Source organism: Myiozetetes cayanensis, unplaced genomic scaffold, assembly GCF_022539395.1.
Source record: "Myiozetetes cayanensis isolate MyiCay16 unplaced genomic scaffold, myiCay2020 scf7, whole genome shotgun sequence".
Taxonomy (NCBI): domain Eukaryota; kingdom Metazoa; phylum Chordata; class Aves; order Passeriformes; family Tyrannidae; genus Myiozetetes; species Myiozetetes cayanensis.
Window position 1 is genome coordinate 49,202,785 of NW_026087964.1, and position 23,668 is coordinate 49,226,452.

At 40.0% G+C, this 23,668-nt stretch overlaps 1 protein-coding gene across 2 annotated transcripts in view; it reads right to left on the reverse strand.

The window, feature by feature from the left end:
- Positions 1-23,668, reverse strand: part of BMPR1B (bone morphogenetic protein receptor type 1B) — a 240,448-nt gene that overhangs the window by 17,445 nt on the left and 199,335 nt on the right. For both annotated transcript variants that reach the window (XM_050338657.1, XM_050338658.1), the window contains 3 exons: positions 14,198-14,354; positions 4,861-4,963; positions 3,793-3,895 (listed from right to left, as the gene is read on the reverse strand). In XM_050338657.1, coding sequence (XP_050194614.1) covers positions 3,793-3,895; positions 4,861-4,963; positions 14,198-14,337 — 346 coding nt within the window. In that variant the 5' untranslated portion in view covers positions 14,338-14,354. The remainder of the gene's footprint in view (positions 1-3,792; positions 3,896-4,860; positions 4,964-14,197; positions 14,355-23,668) is intronic.

Here is a 23,668-nt window from a genome sequence, read left to right on the forward strand (position 1 = left end):
TATATTTATTTGGCTACGTACGATGAGAGGCAATACTGATGATAAGTGAGCTATTGTCTCACCTTTCAAACACTTCCTGCATTTTTAAAGCATTTTGGCAGAATCTGATTTGCTTGCTCACTTGAGGACTTCATAAACTTGCTGGCATGTGGACAACACAAAATTAAATGCATGCCCTCATCCTTACACCAGCAATGTCTGTTTGTTCTGCTGCACTGAACCAGGCTGGTGCTGCTGGAGGATCAACTCCTTCCTCCTCCTCCAGCCCAAGCCGTTGCCCACAGAGCCGCAGGACAAACCTCCCTTTCCCTGAACAATTTTTGGCACCTCCTTGACCAGGTGGAGGGATGGGGCAGCTCAGCTGTGAGTCTGCTTAATGACTGGCTTGTGGGCTCTGTGGTGAAGACTGTGGTGGGTCCCAGTCAGTGCCAGTTTACGTGCTGGAGATACTCTGTCCTTTAAGAAGTCCAGCACTGTGCCTTTTAGTGTTATGTTACTTGGTAACTGCAAGGTGCCAAGTGGCAGGGTTATGAGAATAAGCAGTAGCTTCCATGGAGGCAGCAGTGAGCGATTACCAGGAGCATTGTGTTGGGAGTGCAAAACAAACACTCTGGGAAGCCTCTTCATATACATTGGCTGGCAAAGCCCAGCAAACAGCACATTAATAGTTTCATGTAGTATGAAAACAGCGCTGCATGCTGCTGTCAGTGGTGAGCTTGATGACACCAAGTCGCCTCAGTTATTCTCCCATGATTTTCCCCTCCTCCACCACTCATTTCCCTCACCGCCATCTGTGGGACCATGCTGAGGAGTGCACTGAAAATGCCACCCAGCAGGTTCAAGGGGGAAGTCAGCATATCAAAGGGAGAGGAGGTTCTCTTCCCTCCCCAGGTCCCTCCAGTTCACAATGTTACAGTTATCCAAGTAAAAACGGCAGTGAAATCCGAGGCGTGGAGACTGTGTGCACACATCAAACCCCATCATTCCTCCAATCATTCCCTTGCCCATTCATCACTAGCTATACAGGCAGGGAGCCAGACACGGTGGCACCACCACTTCTGCTTATATAGGCTCTAAATCAGTAAAGACATATTTCTCCTTTTGACTGGTCTCAGCCTGCGCTTTCGCTGGGATTTCCAGGAATATCTTTTATTGTTTAAAGCAGAGGTGTTAGACCCAATTATGATTTTCATTTCCTTATTAAGACAGATGTATATCTGGACCAAGGACTTAGTGGTTTCTCCGGGATATTTTATCCTGCTAGTTCTGTACCAAGATGAGCTCAAAACTTACACTTGGCTGTTGTTTCTTCCATCTTGCTTAACAAGTCTTGCTTTGACCATTGTTAATTCTTCTAGCTCTCACTTTCATGTCTTGGTCCTCCTTTCCTTTCTGGGGGGCTAGGGGGGTGTGGGAGGATGGGTGTGGCATAAACCTCACTTTCCAGCACATGCCAGGTCTGGAAAAGCACTTTGAGAATACAAGTCACTTGGTTTTGTAGATGTTACCTTGGTGCATAGGTCAATTTGCAGTTCAACAACCTCTGACCTGCAGCTGCATGCTCTCCCTAGACTTTGTTTCCCATGAGATGTCACCTTGGACATGAGTTCATCAGAAGCCAAATTTCTGTTTGTTTTTTAATTCTAAGGAGCATACATATGGAATCCTGAAGGCCAAAAAGTTGTTCCGATAAGCTTTTTATAGTTAATTTTTCTTTCTTTCTTTCTTTGTACTTACAGTTTATGTTAAATTTGATATACAATTCTAACAGTACTCAGACAATCACAGCCTAATCTAAATGTTTCCAATAGATACCATGATCACAGTCATAGTACTGGGCACTGGCAGGTAGCATTTATTTATACACAGTATTTGTGCCTAGTTGCAGTGAGGATCTACAGTTCTAACTGGGTTTTTTTTCCTGAGGTTTCATATTAGGATACAGCAGCAACAAATTAAAACGGGCCTGGCACCAAGAATGACATATTTACTTAAAGCTTTAATAAAGGTGCTGACTTCAGCCCTGTTCAGCCACATTTAATGGAGCACCTCTTGAAATGTATTTTGGCAATACACTGTCAGGATACCGGTACTGTGAGAGCTTATTTCAAACAAAAATCTTCAGAATATTTTGAGTGAGTACATCGCCTTTTGTTTGTCATGCTAAAATAGACAACTTTGTAACATAGAATAGCTAGAACACTGCTCCAACTCTCTGATATTTTTCTTGTAATAAATATTCTCTCTGCTATTTAATGGGTCTGCCACCATGGTGCCCAAGTGATACTTTATTTACCCCATATACACAAAGAACAAACCCAACATCAGTCTGAACAACTTCTGCCACTACCAAAAGCTTGTTTTACTGCTTTCTGTATAAGTAGCAGAGAGCATTGCCAAAAAACTAAAATCTCAAAAAGGTGGATGTCTAGTGTTAGGCACTGGTTCAGTATTTTTAAGTAGTTTTAATGTAGAATAAACTCAGCAGTAAGAAAAAATCATGGCAGTGTTTTCCAAATTGATATTTAATGAAAGACTAAGTAAGTGTGAACAAATATTGACTTCTTTTTGGAGCTTCTCTCTCAGTCCAAATAACTTTATAAAATGAAATAAACCAACAAAGTAGTACATTACTCTTCTGTTGGAAGTCAGAATTTTATGAGGTTTCTCTGCCTTAATGGCTAGCTAGTAAACAGTGAAGTATTTACATACTACTCTCCATAGGCTTGATTTTGCAGCCCATCTGTGCAGAGTTTCACAGGCATGAAGGGAACAGCTTACACGAGTGAAGGCTTTCTCCGAGCATGGATTTGTGTAAGTATCTGCTGTTTGTGTAACTAAGAGTGCATCTGCACACTGATCTGGATTTTCAACACAGAACGCTGTGATTATAAATTCTTCTGCAACTTTGAACTGACTCAGTGCTGAGCACCGATTCCCGCCAATGCCAAAAGTTTATCATGGATGAATTTACACTTACTTAGGAATATATTTCTATAGAATGTATTCTGCAACATCCAGACAAAAGTAGTTTTGCAAACTTTCAGAAAGTAATTTTTAAACAAACACACAAAAATGCTAAAACCTTTCCCCAACATTTACTAATGCATGTCCAGCTGCTCTCAAATAACAAATTAAAAAACCCCACAACAAACAGCGCATGAGTTCTTACCCTACATTCTATTTTCAGCTAGATTTTTCAAGTACAAAATGCAGTTTAGTGACTTGTTATTGCCCCAGCGCTGGATTACCAGGTCTTTTAAAGAAGAAAAGCTTAATGGACTACAGTCAACTTAAACTGACTGATTAACCACTGCAGACCTGGTCCTAGATAGGCGTAGAGTTATGAAAGACAGTAATGCATGTTGCAGGGATTAGAAAGAGAATTCAATTTGATTATCAGGCTAAAAAACCACACAGCCAGAGGCATCCTCTGCCATGACTAACATTGTGGGAGAGGATCATCCCATGTCTTTGGGACGATCACTGGTAGCTAGCAGGTCTGTGCTAGGACAAAATCATACAACTCTAAAGCACCTGGTGTTCGCTGCATGTGTGCCATGGGAATAACAGCAAGTATCAGCAATTCTAGGCCAAGATGCTGCTCCGCACACGACTATAGGAATGCAGCGATACTATTTAATGCCATTTATCTCTCTCATTTATCTCTCTAGTCATGAGAATCTGGACAGAGCTGCTTCAGTTTTGACTCTGTTTCTTCCTAAGGAACAAAGAGAAAGAGCAGGAAAAGATCAGTTTAGGACTGGATTTTGTTCCCCTTACTTCCCTTACCTCGATTCTTCAGTGGTGGCAGCGTAGGGTGAAGGTGTTTGTTACAGTAATCTTGGCCTGTGCAACATTCAATAGATCTTCTTTGGTGTGGAATAGGAGTGTCCTGAAACAAACAATTTGATAGAAAACAATTCACAGTCTGTGTTGTAAATATATAGTCATTCTGGTACTTGAGAGAAAGATGTGCTTACTAGCTGGACTGCAGTGTGCAACAGATTTTTAGGATGTGTCGAGTAAGGATTTCTGCCACCCAATGTATCCAGTAATATTTCATCTAGATAATTAAGAGATTAACTCATTCCTAATTTATGTCTGTTGGTGCCCTAGTGCTGCAGAAGGGAGTGAATGACTCTAATGGTGTGAGTCAGAACTGAAAGTCACACACATCTGTTAGACTTACATTGCAAAAATGAGTAAATGTGAGTATCCAAAACAGTTTAGCCAGAATAATACAGGAACTGCTGTGTGGACTAATTTAACTGCTGATTCTGGTCCCATGGGAAGCTGGGTAAAATACCATCCATAGGCCTTAATGATTAGATCATTCCTGTACTCATATGAAACCATTTAAGGTTAACATAAGGAAAGGCAAACACTTTAGAGTCACTTTGCTCCATTGCCCATACCCCTTCCACTCCTGCAGATAGTTTTCCATCAGGTGATCACTGTACTTGAAGGGAATTTCTGGCACCAAAAATCCAAAACCAAAGTGTAACTGCATGTAAGATATAAAAGTTTTTGCACTCTATCAGATGATACCTAACTAACTTTAGCTACCATGGAGACTTCAGGAGTTAAGACTGCATTTCTTTAAATACAAACCTCCTCTGCATGGGAATGTTACTAGTAACAGCAGTGCCCAAACCAAAAGCATAAGTTGATGTTAGGAGCAGCTACAGTATCATCTTTTGGGGATACACATGCACTCCCCTCTGCAATCGATGCAGATCAACTATCTGTCAAATGAACAGAACTGAAAAACATGGACACAGTAACATCTGCTGACTGCATTTTAATTGAAAGCTATCAAAAATTCAAGCAACACTCTGTCAGGAAATACTTCCTTACCCGACACTGGAAGTCTGAGCCCTCTAATCCAAGACATCCCTTGGTGACTAAATGTCCACCAGACTCATCTTCTTCTATTATAGTGAAGCAGTAGCCATCAGTGCTGAGGATTGGAAAGAATGAATCAGAAAAAGGCACTGAAGTGAAAAATGAGCTGCTCAATATTGTCTTAAACTTTGCTCCCTGCAAGGCAAATCTGCCATTAACAAATCAACACACTAAGGCTGCTGCAGATCAGCTCTTGCACACACAGAGGAGGCTTTACCTTGGAGTACACTCATTTACCTTTCCAACATTTCACAGCTACAAACCCCACTAACAAACATCTCAATTCTCTGCCTATGGTCATTATTTTGTCAAGACTCTGGAGACCTGTACAGATGCAACCTCCAACTTACAGGTCTGCCTCGTGTGTTGGGAAGAAGGCACGGATATTTACATCATGAGAAAGACCTAAAGGAAGAAACCTTTCTGAGATACTAAATGTAAAATATTATTAAGAGTGATTTGTGATGCCTGTTTTAACCATATTATGAACTGTAACACTCTTGTGTATGTTCTTGAGTTATCATCAACACCCTTCATAATTGTTTACTTGGGTTATAAGCCTAAAGTGATCCATAATGCTTCCGTTTACAAGAACATGCACCAGGGAGGACAAGTATACTAACAGATGGCTAGATGGTGCTGGTGATAAATGTCCTTCCCTGATGAAGGTCAAATGCCTGAATGCTATGGAAAGAGGGGGAGGACAGCATGGAAAGCGTGGCTGCATTTTATTGAGACCGCTGTACATTTATTTCTCAGCACTCTGAGGGAGATACGTAATGTGTAAGAAACAAAAATTGACTGATTTGCAGGAAGAAGATCCAAAAATTAAGAAAAAACCTCTTTAATACAAGACATTTAAGTCACATAAAAAGAAAATATTCTGTTATTTCCCCAGGAAAACAACACTGGTTATTATGTGCAATGAGTATTTTTCAGAAGAGAAACTCAGTTAAACCAAGGAAATACAAAGAAAAAGGGATTAGAAAACTTAAACACGGCAAAATTTCAGATGATTTGCTCCTTACTTGAGAGTCTAACAGAGCAACAAGAGCACAGGCAATGAAGAGGCACAGTTACACATTTAGGAGATAAACACAATTTGTAAGTATTAGCTACATGACAGAGAGATGCTGCATAGGATCATGTCAAACATTTGCTGTGGTATATTTTTATATTAGTGGTGCAGGGTCTAGCCACAGTAAGCTTATTACTTCAAATAATAATCTATCATGGGTTATTGACTTCTGGATTTGAAAAGTAACCCGCTGCACATTACAAATTACTTTCTCGGGGAAGCGAGCAATGACTTTTACCCTTCTTTGACATTGTGCATACAAGTAAGGCAAAGGAGACAGTAACCCTTCTGGGCAACCACCACCTTGATTTCGTTGCTTAAGCTTCAAAGATAGGAACAATAGGATTGCCAAGAGAGACTGTAAGGAATCCATTATAGTAGCATACTATATTGGATTAGATTTTATTTGTTTGCATGGTGCCTTTGATTCAAAGTAATGAGTAAGTTTAACCCAGGGGACAGAGCAACCAAACAATACATTGCAATCAAGCGAAACACAAAAATGAACTCCACTGCTAACAGTCGCCAGCAAAACAAAAACCCTAACTCTCAGTTCATCAAAGAAAAGCAAGGGAAGGAAAAGTCAAATTGTTTGCAAAAGGGAAAAAAGGAAACAGAAAAGTCAGCAGTTTTAATTCCATTTTTCCGACTTGTCATGGGACTCCGAGTCTTAGCTCATTTCTGAAAATTAAAGTCAGGCTCCTCGAGTACTTTAGACCCTCTGAATATTTTACTCCAAAATGAAAAAGAAAACCAAAATTAGATTGGATAGAGCAAAACAAAAGAAGTTATAAATGTCCAACAATAAGGATAAATCATGCTCTTTACAGACAATCTTAAAATAATGAAGGAAAAGTGAGAGAAACAGCAATGCTGAGCAGAATAAACACTACCTGTTTCTATGTCTAAGGACAAAAAAAACAAACCCAAAAGTTTTCACACAGTGTAAGAACTCATTCTTTTTGAAAATTTCTGAGGTGTTTGGGTGATAAGCAGAAGTGACTTTTCTGAAGAGAAAGCAGTATCTCCTAACTGCTTCCCCACTCCCATCCCTGACCTGTTCTCCTGTCACAGGACATAGCCCTGTTGTTTTATTGATTACCCTACCTCATACCTGTCTGTGGTAGAAATGAAACTGTTCTTACAAATATAACAAGTCAGAAACAAGTCAGATGACTCTGCATCATCTCAAAGTTTATGTTTATTTTGGTCACTGCACAAATAGAAACAACTGTACATCACCTATACATACAAAGCAGCATGAAAATCCTATTCTCCCCTTCCTAGCAAAAATTTGTAGTAGAGAACTATTATTTTCTTAAAGTCTGCAATTTAAATTCTGCATAATTTGATTCTGCAAATGGTGTGTCAAGACAAAACTCAATGTGATATTGCTGAATACATCTGGATACACATCCACTAACCTCCTCCACTAAAGCATCACCTTATTAGAGTATGGTGCAGAAGAACGATTAAATACATTTTGGACGTGTTCCCTAATAAGCACAGATTTGCTATGTCACATATTTGCCAAGAGTGAATTTTTACAGCCAAGTCAAATGCCAGGAAAATAGAGGGAGTTAATAGCGGAAACACTGACAGACACTGATATAGAAGGTGCTGCTACAATTACAGATTACCACAAAGAAAGCAATGATCTTAACTCAGACCTTTACTAAATGTCAGAAGACGGAAACCAAGGCCAACAGCTTTGCATCTGCTCACACAGATGTCCTCACTGGCCAGAAGCCATTTCTCACAGAAGATGTGATTCCTCAGCTACCACAACTTGACTGCTGAAGATTTCCAATCCAACTCTATGTGTGTGTGACACAGCCAGGAATGGCAATATATAACTGTGAAAAGCAATGTCTTTCCCTCATTCGGTGCCTATCACAGACAGACAGGTTAAGTAACTTGATGAAAAGATCCCTTATCTTTAATTTTATTTGCAGAAGAGTCCATATGAGTATTATTACTTTTGTCCACTGCTCTTTATATTCCTCATTTTGATATCAGAAAGAGCAACAGCATCTTTTAATAACATGACAGGTTTTTGCATTGTTTTTAAAATGATAAAAAATGTAAGATTGTATTATGCACAGAAACTGAGAATTCATATTCTTCTGTAAAAACTGGCTGAAATAATATAATTTGAAGACTGGCTGACTCCCAAATTGCATCTAATTCACATATTTTGTCCTTCACTTAAGAAGGATGATGAAGGCCAAATTTAGCAAAACGCTGTCTTTGGACACGATCCATAAAATAGAGAGTCATTGTAAATGTGTTCAATACAGGGTCATTTTTCAGAAAACACAATATAGTTAGCTGCTGTACACCAGGGAAGTAACATGAAACGAAGTGAGAAGAGCATTACACAGTTGTTGAGCCAGATGCACCTTCAGATGTTTGCACAACTACCCTGAAGGCAAAGAGAGACTTACAGATGTAACAAAGCAAAGAAGGTGGCTCACAGCAGGCCACTATTCTGGCCACACTACTCTCCAAGATGGTGATGCTGATCCTACCATGCATGCTCTGCTGTGTATGGTACCTTTTGGGTGCTCAGTGATGATCCAACACGCAGAGAGAAACAAGGGTACCCAACACATCCTAGTGGAGCTAGGATATCACTTATTACATTTTCATATTATTATTTACAGGTATATCAATCAATATTTTCTCTATACTACCTGCCCATAGTATTCTCCCAGGACTGAGACGTCACTAAATGTGTCTTGCATTGTTTTACTAAATCACAAAGAAAATCAAACAGTTATTCCTGACATGTAGAGTCACACCACAGGAAACAAGTCATTATGCCAATCTGTGAGGCAGAGCCCTAGAAACTGTCCAGGTTTGATGCAGAGTATATGAGATTTGACAGGTCTATAGACCTGAGGGTACAGCTTGGGGCACGGCAAAAACACCAAGCATGAGCACCTCTGCATTTTCACCAGGGCTCTCTAGCACCTTTCACTTATGTGCCAAATCCATCTCAGTAGATGTAAGAACTATCAAGAAGGAAACAGCCAATGTAAAGATTGGCTCCTCTTTTCCTTTTTCTTTCTCTTTTACTCCTTTCTTTTGTCTCCAAAGTTTAAACACAGACAATATGTTTTCTTTTACTTGATCTTAAGATTACACTGCAGTTGAACTTGTATGACGTTGTTCTTCTTTAATGCTAGGACAGACTTCTTAACATAGGTATTTGCTGGTTTGGATTTTTGTTGTTGTTGTTTTTGTATAACTAAAATTTAATATGCAAGGGAAGTTTTAGTTATTCCAGCACTTTCTGCACAGTAACACCAAAGTACTCCTACACAATAAAAAACTGAAAGTAATGCAACAGGTCTCAGTACAGAAAGGCTGGACTTCCATTACTATCTATTATATTAAATACCTAATGTACAAGCAACACATGAGCAAAACTAAAATCAAGGAACTTCCAGGGCACACTTGAAAAGTGTGGGACAGGGACTTTAAGTTACACTCCAAAACACTTGGGGTGAAATCACCTGCTGAGCCACCAATGACACATATGGCCCTGGAACACAGCACAAAAAAAGACTAGGGTTTGCAAGAATTTGTCTCTGTTGACCTTTAGTTTTTTGTTTTAATCATCAAAGGCAACTTAAACACCTCTGGTACAGCCCTGCATAAAGGACTACATTAAAAAATAAGCATTAAAAAAAAATGAAAGGCTAACATGTAAGACCTTGCCATAGCTCCTATATCAGAAAATGTTCAAGTTTTCCCTAAAAAATAGTGGCTTAAAAGAAAAGTTGCCTGAATTCAGTGCGTTGGTCACTCTCAAAGTCATTTTTTTACATACCAAATTACAAAGAAGATTCAATCATATCATCTGGAGAAAAAGGAGAATGAAAATTACATAGCTCAAGTGAATTATCACCTCTGGTAACTCTGAAAAAGCAACTTAATTATTTTATTGGTTTAGATAACCAAAATACCTCAAGACACCATTGGGCAGAAATACAATCCAGTAGTCAACACATAAGAACTTAAACCTTACCATCCCAATCTTTAAAACTGTCAGCATTTATTTGTGCATGAAAATAGAGTGTGACAAGGCACCTAATCAGCCTCTGCCTTTACTGCAATCCCATTACAGTCAAAGCCAATTAAATGTAACACTACATTTTAAAATATGCAATTAATTATGATTAGACACAACTATCCATGCATTCACTTTGTACACACAAAACTTGAAATGGAACAGTAAAACAAGGTCCTGGTTGTGTTCAAAGCAGCTTTGACCTTCTTTACCAAAAGTCTTTTATGGAACACAGAGACATTCAGAAAGAAGAATAAGGTTTCAACATGCTGCAGTTTAACACACCCTTTACAAGCACAGGATTATGATTCTTCTCCAAAGATCTTAATTGTCAGGGCCCTGAGTGCACTAATGATCTTCAATTGCCCAGAGTGGCCCCACCTGGGACCCCCTTTTCCCCCTATACAGATCCCCTGCCCAGGGGCTCCACATAAACTGAGATTTGAGCAGTGGTACAGGAGTGCCTGTCTCCAGATCACTACCAGCCATGTGAAGGGCCACTGAGGGAGCTGTCTCTTCCTGCTGTGTTCAGATACCCTTGGGGAAATGGGGTCCTGGTGAGTGAGGATTTGGCCAGACCTAGCATCAGCCTCAGCTCCTGGCCTGGGTCCCCTTTTGCTACACCTTGACATGAATCCTACCTTGATGAGCTGGCCCTTTAATGGATCTTCCAAAACATGTGCTCACAGAATGCACACTCTAACAAGAGCTACTGCTTTTCTGTTGAGATAGAAAACAATCTGCCTTTTAAGCTGCAGTGTTATCCTTGGCTCCCTAAAGTAATACTGGACTTCAGCTGCAGAAGTATAAAGAAAGGGAAATTCTGCATAGGAACACAGCAGGCTGTTAGAGGATTTGATACAGATGTGGTTAAAAATTGACTTTTAAATTTCTAAAATACAGTTACGGAAAGGATTTTAAATGGCCACCAGATGTCCTCATTTTAATATAAACATTCAGACTACTGGTACTATGGACAGGATCTATCCTTTAGCAGATGAATACCTGTGGTAGCAGATAAAAATCTTCATTTGAGATGACAGACTGCTTTTTTTGAGAAATTTCAAATGATGATTGCAATAGTACTAGCTGTTCAACTCCAAGAGTTTTAATTTAAACACAGCTGGAAACGCTTTTCCATTGAACTTTCAGGGGTCCTTGCTCACAAAAGGCTTCACTGCTTTGGTAAGAACCCTGGTAGGGGCAGTGGCTCTCCAGAGCACAAGCCTTCCCTGTGGATGTACTCACTAAATTTCCCTGGCATTGCCATGCCCTTGGGTGCCCCAGCACACAGTGGCTCATTCCTGTCAGGCTTGCAGGCTCAAACTCTGCAGGTCCAAACACAGCCCAAAGCTTAACAGATAGAGCCGATGAGAGGTTTGATTTTCATTTTTTAAAAATATCAAATGCAAAAGGCTTTTTATTGGCTAAATCTGAGGCAAGAGGATAATTAATTCAGTAACTTTTAATCCAAAGCAGTCAACTTATTCTTCAGTCAAACACTGCAATCAATACTGCTTGAACATCAAAATGGGGCAACTTCCTTTATAGTGAGGTTCAGTGGTGATTCCCGAGTGCTTTAAAACTGTGCCAACAGTCATTCAGGCTAGGATGAAATATGAAAGTTACTGCCTGACTAGTAGGATGATCCCAAAATACAGGGGAAGTGAATAATTGCTGCTAACCTGGTTGGTTGTGCTCAGATCTTCTGAAAGCTGGTCTCAATCCAGCCAGCTAACCAGATACCTAATAACTACTGTTTCCCAACAGTAGACTTAAGACCTTCTTCTCTCTGTAACATCACATCTCACTTTTGATGCATAATTCCAGCTATGTAGAAAGGAGTTTAAGAAAAAAACAATTACAGACTAACAGTTAAGATGATGTAGGGAAAACAAGGGGTGTTGGGTCCTTCATACCTCACTGCAGCTCTCACACCAAGGCAGTAGGACCCATAGCAATGATCACCATCATGAACAGGTGACATCAATATGCTGACAAGCCATGAAGGAAGGGTATTTAAATTAATTTGTTTGTTTGTTTGTTTTATATTATTCCAAACTCCCTCCTCAGCAATTTTTCACTTATGCTGTTTCTCACTGGGCAAGTGGCAAGGTGGGTACTGCTCAGGTGATGCACAGGAGAACGAGGAGTTGATCTACTGTAAGTCTCCTGATCGTTCCCATATTCTGGGACAGAAAAGCGACAATACTTTATGGTAAATTCCAGTTTCAATTATTATTTTGATGTCTAAACTGGAAAAAAAAATTTTGTCACTAAAGTGACATCATTGAAATCTGAAATCTTCAAAGATTATGAAGACAAAAGGGGTTACAATTTTATGTTTTATTACCACTTAACTGCCTATCAATGGGCATCACCTAAAAAAAAAGTTTGACATTTGACCCCATAAGGAGGTGTCAACTTCTGAAGAGATTTTCTTTAAAGCATTGCAGTAAGGGAACATGCACAGATCCATTTTAATAGAACATTACTCATAGTTCCTGGTAACATGGAAAATAATTAATGTCAATGACGCCTACAAAGTAACGTGCAACAGCAGGCCTACCCAGCTGGGGTATAAGCCTTGTTCAATTGGCTCTTTAACACTGATCCCTTTGTGCTTCCCAGTTCATGGATTTAAAAGTCATCTGCAACTTCCCTGTTCCTGTGTGTGTGAGACAGCACATATGAAAGCTGTGGCTCCTGCTGGACAGGAAAAGGAAACAGCTGATTCACGCTGCAGGGGATCTGCAAATTGATATCAGAGTGGGCTTTTACAGCTTTTTAAACTGACTGTCATGTGAGAGCAGTTAAGTCTAACTCCTGGCTAGAGCATGGGTTTGTAGGAAGAGGATAGAAAGGGGAAATGGTATTTACAGCTGCCACCAAAACTTTGATACACTTCAGTATGAAATAGCAGGCTGAGAAGAATTAAGTCAGGCTACAAAAGAACACTCAAAAACCCAACAAAGCGATCAATATCTTCAGCAACCTCAAGCTTTCCCCATTTATCTTCTTAATACTCTGCCTTGAAGAGCTGACACAATGTTTGACTATCTCACCTCAAACAGCACCGTACTCAGAACTGGCATCTCCAGCTGGGCTCATACCTGTGCCCTGCTTTGACGCTTCTCTGATTCCCACAGCCCCTCCAGGATATGGCTGATAGTGTGTATCTTCAGAATCATACTTGCTCTAAATAATCAGAAAAGTTTATATTCCTCATACGGAACATGAAGAGCTCAGCCCAACTTTGCTGCAGCTAAAGCAAACTGTAACCTGCATCTTAAGCCAAGACAGAGGTTTTTGACCAGTACTTTGACCATTCAGCAGCAATTTTATGTGTCTGGCAAGAGATGCTTTTGGGTAGGGGAACAGCAGCTTGGTCCCACGACAGGTACCCTCAGTCGCCTCTGCTTGCTTCAGCCAGTGTCAGTGCAACAAAACATCTGACACTGCAACAAGACCAATGCTGGACCTTCAAGGAGCCTGTGCACATCTGGATGTGCCTCTCCCTCAGGGAGGCAAAAGGACCCAAGGAAGCAGAATCCAACCCAAATGAGAGATCTGAATTACTCCAAGCCCCCAAAAACCCCCAGAAGACTATAGCTAGTATAAGAAAATACACAATGGTTCACATCAAGGTAAAGATTGTTTTCCTTTTAGTATGGAAATGAGAAAAAAAAGCCCAAAGCCTTGAGGATCTACAGAAAATAGCTCAGCTAGCGCAAAGATGCACACAAAGATCAGGGTGCTTATAAATGGTGTTCTATTAAGAGTGATTATAAATTTATAAGCATTTACTGACATTTCCATATATCTCTATCAAGTCTTCTCTCATTAACTGCATGCACCTTTAAAAACAAAGTTCTGCCTTCAGAATATTTCATATGCAATGTATTAATACAAGTATTATCTAAAATAATAAATACCTATAAATACCTTAAAATAAAAATATAAATACGTAGCTGATATCTAGGTAAAAATTACCTCTGATTGTTAGACACAATGTATAACAACATATTTACATATTTCTGCTTAAACAAAAACTGCGACACCCAACTTCAGATTGCTGAGCTACCACAAATAGGTTTTCCCATGTTTCATCACCAAATGCATATCCCACAGACCTGCAGGTGCTGTTGACTGAGTCCTCGGGGCAGTGGTGGTGGCACTGACAGGACAGCTTCTTCTGTGGAGGGGCAGGTGCCGTACTCTCACCGTCTTTTCTGGTCTCCATGCTCAGCTTGCCAGAACTTCGCAAAGGCATGTTGTCTAGAAAATCAGCTATAAGAGGGGAAAAAAGAAACAGTTCTAGGCTGCGTTGCAAGACTTGAAATGAAGGCTTTAATGTGTTTCTACCCATCAAAATTTGAGAAAGTTATCTGAGACAACGAATAACTACAGAGTGGTTTTCTGTAGGCACCTCTGGAATGGTCACTATGTTTGAGGCTTATGGGACCTTGGTGGTATTAGATCAAAAGTGCTGATCTTCAAGTTCTGCTGCTGCCAAGAGACATATTGTGCTTTTATTATTATTATATATTGCACAGTACAGTTTTTCTTCTATTGCATTACACAGGTCAAATCCTTGGTTACACCTTTGAGCTTTCTTTATCTCTACAGCAGTTGGCACAATTCTACACCCACTGAACCCCGTAAAAATCAGTAGGATTTATGGTACTCCAGGCAGAACAGAACACAGGGATACAAATTAACAAAGATTTAATAGAAAGTGATGTTCTTTCATATTAAACAACACTTTCTGTGACTGAATTGCATAAGCACTACATGGAAAACAAGGAAAAGAGTTCATTTCTGTAAAAAAGTCTATAAAAAAAAGACAAGAATGCGTTTTAGAATGAACAATGTTGAAATATATGGAGGTAATTATAAAATATCAGAGTACTGAATCTCTATAGAGCTGGTGGAGTACAGCTGGAGATGTTGGTGATAGGCTAGGAGCTGTTTAAGCAACCTTCCCCAGCCCCCAGCTCTACTCATAAATATCAGCTTTCAGTCCTTGTGAATGTTTTAAACCTCAAAGACAAAAATGAGATTAGCATGAAAAGCTTCGACTGGCAGTTCCTCACTTTCCTTTTGGTTCCTTGTAAGAAATCTTACTAACAGGTCATTTAAAAACAGCTGTCTCCAACAGAGTAGTTGTTGAGCAGGCTTGAAATTCTTGGTTTACTGTTAAGTCTTTAGAAACAATTGGCAGCATAATTATTTTGATTGGCTCCTGAACTGCTGCTTTGACTCTAAAATCTTCCCCAAATCTCCATCATCAGGACTGATATATTGTGGAGCTGACAGAAAATTCTATCCTATTTAGCTCCCCACAGAGGGATGGAGTGGGCAAACAGGCAGAGGTGATGGGAACAAGTAGCTACACTTCAGGGCTTGGATGGCAAGAACAGGCTGAAAGATTCTGAAGCAGTGAAAGGCTGGAAGAAGTCCATGGTCTTAGGAAGACTAACACAGTCCAGCCTGTGCTCCTGGGTATGTGGGACCAGCCAGTGCCCCGAGCACAAGCGTGCACGTCGTGCCTCCCAGTTGCACACCTGCATGCCCCTCCTCTCCTGTGCCAGCTCTGACAGGAAAGTCCTGCAAATGGATAGGCACTGGGAACAACTGGCAGACAGGCTTTCATTTTCTTCAATGTAACAGGAGACATGCAAGCTTATCCCTAGCCAACTCGGAAAAAGCTGCAACTTGTTAGCTCTGGGAAAAGTGGGGGCTTTGCACATAGGAACACTGCATTTAGAGAACTGTTAGCTTTTTGAACATCATAGCCTTTCCACTCCTTCCATATTCCTTGCACAAGAGGGAGATTAATATTAAGGGGATACACTTGAAAGGGAATCATTCACTATACCAAACTAACACACCTATGAAATATAAGACTCAAGCAGCTTGGCCTTTGCTCAGTACCTATGCATCCCACTGAAACTGACTGGAGTTTTGATAAGTTTTTAAAGTCAAACCAGAAAATTAGTTACAAAACATACACAAACTATGGGCCTGTAACCCTTGTGCCCAGCATTAAGACATAAACTGGATTCATGACACAACTGGATGTCAAAGTCCCATACTGTTTATACTACCATTTGGCAAAATTAGAACTAAATTAATTAGTTCACTCAAGAGGTATTGTGCGTCTATGTTGTTGTGTACTTATAGTTGTACCATAAGATGCAGTAGATGCCTGAATTAAGTAAAAAAAAATGCACCATTTTTGGTTTTTTATAATATCATTATGATACCTTCAAATGAAGCCTGTATATAACAAATCAACAGATGTTTGCTACCTGGATCACAGGATTAGGGATTATGTAAATTCTCTTTCAATTGGCAATTTTTGTATGTATTACTTTGCTACCATTGAATGGGGAATGTTCAACTATTAATATTCCTGTCAAGGATTTTCAGACTTCAAGTTCATGAGGCGATTGAGAGAAATAGTTTGCTCTGTGCATCATTTCCATGGCTCTTTCTACAAGGTATCTGCAGTTTCAGCAGGGATCTTTCCTCAGCAAGAAGTACAAAGACTAAAGCGTTTTACACCTAGCACAGGAAAAGGGAAAGGTTTAATTATACATTTGATCATGCCTGAAGATGCTAAACTCAGACAGCTAAATATCTTCTTCATAATATATTCAATTGTAGATCATTCCTTTTTTCAACAAATGAATAAGGCAGCCAAACTCCAGTGCAATCTGTACCCATCCCTCATCAGGGATGAATAGCTCCTGCAAAACTTGCCATAAACAACAGCTTACACTCCTAGACCTGGCTGTACTCTTGGATATAATAAGACAGGTGAAAGGTGCTGAATTAGAATAAAAAATCTGAAATACCAACAAAGCATCACAGCTGGCTATTTAGAGACGTATTTTGTTTTTTAGAAAATGTAGGACAAGTGGGGTGGCATTAAAATTTACACTTTCCAAGAGTTTGAAGTAGGAATGGAGCCTAGGATTTTGCTGTCAGTTAATGGCCAGGATCAAAACTAGTGCAAAGCCATTGCAGTTCACTGTCAAATACATTAAATTGAATAAAATTAAAAGAGGTAGGAATAAGACACTTTCAATCAAGCTATTTTCTGTCTTCTACAATGAAAAACTCTTTTCACTCTATTCTCTTGCTTCTTTCATGCCTTAATTTCCTGGCTGCTAGATAAAAGGATGGGTAGATCTTTTGCCACCGAAATTCAGATCTGTCCAGCAGATAACCGTAGAACATGTAAGAACTCTCCTCCCACTCCGAGCTGAGTTTCAACCAGGTCTTTTGACTTCATGTCTGCTTGACTTTAGAGCAGAAAGATTTTCAAACAGTCCCTTCCCCAAAATGTAAAATTTAGGAAGGAACCCACATGAGCTTTCCAGCTTGGCAACAGGTTGCTCCCGATTTCAGGCGTGAAACGTACAGTTTGGGATGGTGAGCAGCTTGCTCATCTTGCATTTGCTTCTGTGCTGTAACAAGCACATGTTGGTCAGGCAGCCTTGGCTCTGCCTAGTGATAAGAAGCCTTTTAGGATTTGAAAGCTCTTGTAAGGAGGTATGTCCAAGAGCCCTGAAAGCAAGGGATTTCATGCTATTTAAGTTTGGCTGCTTCTTTGATGTAGCCTATTCTGTTGCAGTCTGCTTATGGTCAGCTTCCCATCAAATTGAGCGCAGCTTGGGAGAACTGCAGAAAAACAGTGGTATCAAAATTAAGGTTACTGCAGTCTGCTGAGAAACTTACTAAATGCATCAGGGAATTAATCAAAACAGTGGAGAGCTTGAGGGTCACCATCAGAATGGTATACCTTCATCAAATTTAGTTGGTTTTCTCAGCTTATCTCTCTTTTTGTACTAAAATTCACCAACATGTACAAAGCACCTTCCACCACAAGGACTGGCAGTCAGCCACCATGGCTTTTATGTCTCTCAGGAGGACTACTTTACTCTGTAGGACTGGGACCACTGAAAACTGTGATGTGATGGCCTCTGTTATCAGTCTGTACCCAGGAACTGGGACTGTGCGCAGCACACTACTATTGCGTTTTTTCCAAATGTGTGTCTCTCTCCATGCTTTAAGCTCCTTTATGGAAAAGTATGTCTACAAAGATCCTGAAGCCAGGAGAAGGAAAACAAGGAAAATAAAGTGCTGCAAGATGAAAGTAATTCTCATAGTCATTCAGGATAATGCTAATGTCTAGTTTAAAGCCCTACTAACCTCCATCATCAACAAATCATCCTATTTGGACATATTCTTCCATTTTGCTTCCCATCCCCTACACTTCATGGTAATTTATTAGCACTAAGATTTGCATCAAAATACTAACTTTGTCATGTGGCAAACCCTTTCATGGCATTTCAATTAGTTTTGCTATCATTTTCTTAAAATGACTGAGATGCCATTACAGATCCCCACTCCACAATCACAATGAAGTAACTACTAGGATGAATTATAACATGGTTTTAAATAATGTTGTTGTTTATTGGTTTGACAGGTTTGTAGACAGTGGTACCTCGCACACAAAAGGAAAATCGCCTATTTAAGCTTTGCATGGACTCAAGCAGGTGAAAAAAAAGAAAAAATCTGATCTAGAGAGGCAGTCTCTTAGTGTACATTCAGTCCTCAAGCTCTGCCATGGCTGCCAATGAGAACTTCAGCCCCTGCCAACCGTAGCCATAGTTATGGGATTTGGACAGAAATTTCTCCACTAGAACCTGGAAAAAGCCCAGTAACTCATTTCACACTGGCCCACAGCCATCAGATGGTAACGACTTTTGGGCACTGCTCTGATTCAACAAGTCTGGTAATGCAGGAGGTGAAAAGCTCTTTATTCTCTTCCTCTGCATTCTGTAGTTTAAATCTCAAGCCATCCTGCTCCTGGAGGATGAAGAATTAGCAATAGTTATCTTAACAGATTGATTTCTGTGCCACAGCTAAGTGGCTGTGCTGTCTATGCAGTGAAAAAGCAGATCTCCCATGACCTTGCACGGGTTTGTCAGAAGTAAAAGTCAGACTTGTTCCCTCCCAAAACAGATGCTAAGGGTCACCAACAAGCATTTTCAGGGGGGGGGAAAAAAAAAAGTATCAGAGTTCTGTGCTTACATCTTTCTGCTTAGGGTATTTGAAGCCTCAGATTGATTCACTATCATCTATTCATATTTTCCCAGTCTAATAACAACATCTGGCTAGCAACAGCACCCACTGACTGGGAATGATGCTTACTGCTTCAGAGAAGGTACACACCTAGGAAGCTTTACACATTGTGGAATAGCTGTTTCAACTGCTACTTTAGACTGGAAACTAAGGATACTCATACAAAAGTGTCTGAACAGTAATTGAAAATAAAATAAAGGAATCCACCCAAACCTCAGAAGAAAATCAGTCAATTTGATAGAAGAGTTAGAGGGAAATTTTAAACCATAAGGTGACTTCATTTATGCCCTACATTAGTTTACATACTGCACCTTTCCTCAAAACAGTCTTTTATTAAAATACAAAATTATCTTGCAACACCCTGCTGGAGTTTCCTATGCCATATCATAAACCACAGCCTGATGACTTCCCACCAGGACAAGGTTATACCATCAACATGATTGTTTTAGGAGAAGGGGAAATAACTAACTGCTAACTCACTCCACTTTACAGTCATCAGATAACAGAATTTCCATGGGATATTTTTTGGCAAATAGTCAGCAATGAAAACACAGCACAGTTAAAGAACTTGAAATAAATGGCACCTCTTAACTCAGCCTGATCTACTGTGTAAAACAGTCAAGCGGTAACAGTAAAACACTTTTTTATTGGTGATAAATACATAACAGAGAAGGAAACTGGATCACGACAGTTTCCTCTGCTGGATATTCAAGGCTACAATAAAACTCAAGAAAAGATCAGATCTGTATATTTTTGATTCGAAAACACAGTAAACAAAATCTGGCATTAATACACCAGAAAAATGAAAACAAAATGCTTTCCTTTTCACCATGTGACTATATTGCACTATAAGCGCAAACTGAGGTTGGTATCAATCAGTGTTTGAAAACTGTTGTACCTTAATATATATTTACTGTAATAAACTGACATACTGAAAAGGAACTGGAGGAACTGAGGACTGGAAGGAAGCAAGTATTATCCCAGTTTTCTAAAAGGGCAAAAAGGAGGACCCAGGGATCTACTGGCTAGTCAGCATCACCTCATTCCCTGGAAAGGTGATGGAGCATCTCATTCTGGAGGCCATTTCTATTCACATGGATGACAAGAAGGTGATCAGGAGTAATCAACATAGATTCACTGAAGTTAAATTACACTTGACCAACCTGATTGCCTTCTTCACCCTGGATGGATGAGAGGACAGTAGTGAATATTGTCTGCCTGAACTCAAGCAAGGCTTTCAACACTGTCTCCCATAACATCCCCATAGGCAAACTCAGGAAGCGTGGACTGGATCAGTGGGTAATGAGGTGGACTGAGAGCTGGCTGAACAGTAGATCCCAGAAGATTTTAATCAGTGGCACAGAGGCTATTTGGAGGCCTGTCACTAGCAGTGCCCCCCAAGGTTCAATACAATTATTCATCAATGACTAGGATGAAAGGGCAGATGTCTCCAAGCTTGCTGACAACAAGAAGCTGGGAGGAGTGGCTGATACCACATGAGTGCTGTGGAGCCCTTCAGAAGGACCTTGAGAGGCTGGAGAGATGGGCAGAGAAGAAACATCTAAAATTTAACAATAGCAAATGCAGGGCCCTGTACCTGGGGAGGAATAATCCCAGGTACCAGTACAGGGTGGGGGCCGACCTGATGAAAAGCAGTTCTGCAGAGAAGGACCTGGGAGTACTGGTGGACAACAAGCTGTCCCTGAGCATCACTTGAACAAAACAGGGGATGGAAGTTAAGGTACAAAGATGTAAAATGAGCATTCTGGATACTAAGCTACAAACAGGAGAGTTTGTGCCACATTCTTCGTTAGAAAATTTTTATTAAAAAAAATAAAGGAAGATTGCTGTTAACATCCAAAGCTAGTTAGTTCTGCTTCTAAGCTGCAAATCACCACACACACTTGCAGTTCCCAGCAGCAAACACCAAATGTGACCATCAGGAGATTACGCAAATATCACTACAAGTGGTCTTGAAAACTCTCCTGAACAGTAGCAACAGGGGAAAAAAATATGCAGATGGCAAGTAATGCAATGTGATACCATTGTTACTAATCTGTGCTTTGCTATCTAATCTTCAGGAAAGCAGCAAAGATTGCACTGGGCAAGCTGCAGATTTTTACTTATTCTCATTTTGGATGATATTTAGACTGAGGCATTCAGACAGTGGAATTTAAAAGAAACTGCAATAGACAGCTTTGATCCTGTGGCTCTCTTAGATATTTTTAATAAATCATTGTCACTCCTATTCCCTTTCCCCGTGAAAAGAAACACAAGGGCACCACACAGTCAAGACAAAAATAGCACCTGGAAGATAAAAATATCAGCTAGCCATTTTCACCCCAAGATCAAAGACTGCACCTGTATATTAAAATATAATTAGCATGTGCACGTGCCATGCTTGCAGAAAACAGCGCCAACAGTATTCAGAGGTGCCAGTAGCCTTCTAACTGACTGAGTTCGGCTGTTGGCAAGTAGATGTGACATAACCCCAGCTCAGCCTAAAGAGCAGCCTATTTCATGAATTACTAACTCTTTTCTAATTCCTACTGCACTGGAGTCAGTCCTACTACACTGGAGTCCTAATACACTGGAGTCCCTCTCACTTCTCATAAGAATAAATTAAACAGTGTAGATATTCACAAAACCAAAACTGTCATATATCTATGTTATGGCATAAGCATGGTATATTTTTAATGTTGTGGGGTTTTTTAAATTTACATATATATATATGTATATATAAAAAACTTTAGTGATTAGCTTATCATGCTTCTCAAATCAGGGGGATGATGCTTCCTACCAATTTCCCTTCCCACTTTTCCACAAGTGCCTGTCTATCTCCCAGAAGGACAGAATATTTAGTGTCTGAGAAAGGAACTAGTACATTTTGATAATTTTTCATGGATGAATGCCAAACGCTTCCCTAAATCCCACGTGATTATGACACTCTCAGCAACCAACTGTTGCTGAATGAAGTGCTCAAGGATTTGCAAGAATTTTTCTGCCTGGAGGTAAATGCCACCCTGACAGGTCACCAGGCCAAGCAGAGTTTTAAGCAACTGAACAAGTGACAGTCTAAATTCCTGCCCTGTTAAGCTGCCAAGGCAGGGACTGCACTAAACTGACTGCCGCTACTGTTGGCCTCACCACACACGCTGCACAGGGATTTGAACTGCATGTGTAGAAATTGTAAGCGATAAAGAAGATCTTTGTGTTCGTGAAGGAGGGCTGAGGCGCAAATCTTATCTTCTGCAAACATGGCCGAATGCAACAGAAAGTGTCATTGACTTATTCACTTTGACAGAAGACAGACAGATCAATTTAAAAGGGGAGGGAAAGCATCTCTACTGCAAACCAAAATTAATTGCACGCATGAAACAACAATAATGACTTTTGACCACAGACATAACCGCTATGGTTTTCCAAAAGTGTTTGAGTAGCCTAAAAGCACTTCCCTGTCTGAATGCCTCAGAGCATCTGCTGAGCGGGTGTCTGGGTGGGAAGGAGGTGTGTGCCACATGGGCCAATGGCACTGCCACCAAACCATAAATGAGTCCCCACCAGCAGGCTTCCACTGGGGTCTCTGTAAGAGGATGAACCAGCCTTCAGCCCCACTGGGTTTGCTTGCCTTGTCTTTTTCCAGGGTCATATGGATATGTCTTCACAATTACACTTCATAAAGAACCTCAGAGTGTATGAAAGAAATGTGAATTGCAATCACCCTTGCAAACTCGTATCCCCTATGTCCCATATGTTCTTCTCCTTGACCAGAAGTTTTCAAGGGCTGCATGGCCACCTTTGTCTCATCAGAATTTCTCTAAAGATTTCTCTACAATTCTAGTCAAATGTAAAACTCTTTTTTTTTTTTTTTTTCCCCAATGCCCAGCCATATATGAACAGTGATGAAAAGTTTTAGGAAAAAAATACATTTGTTTTTGGCTTTTTTTCCAATTAACTAGTTTTTGAAATGTATAGAACAGATGCAGCATTTTAAGAAGCATTACTGACATACACATGCACTATATATTGCCAAAATACCTTTAAAATTATTGCCAAAACTTTTAATTAATTTTTATATTAAGTTTTTAAATTAACTTCAAATTCAAAGATTAATATAAAAAGACATTTCATGAGAAAAAGTGAAACATCCTTTTAAATTCAATATCAGGCTGAAATTCAAGTTCTTTCAAAAATCTTTTTTCCTCAATCCTCACCAAAAATGGAAACAGGAAATCTTTTTATTTATCTGCACTATTTTCTCCATAGATCTACAACCTTCCTCCTTAAATCTAAAGCAACCAAAGTGCACCTAAAGGTTTGCAGCAGACCCTTGACACCATACAAACTCTGACCCACAGTCCAAGCAAACGAATAGGAAATCTCCAGCATGTGTGTGTGTCTCTGCAAGAAATGAAACTGCAAACACAAGATTGTGCCTCATGAGC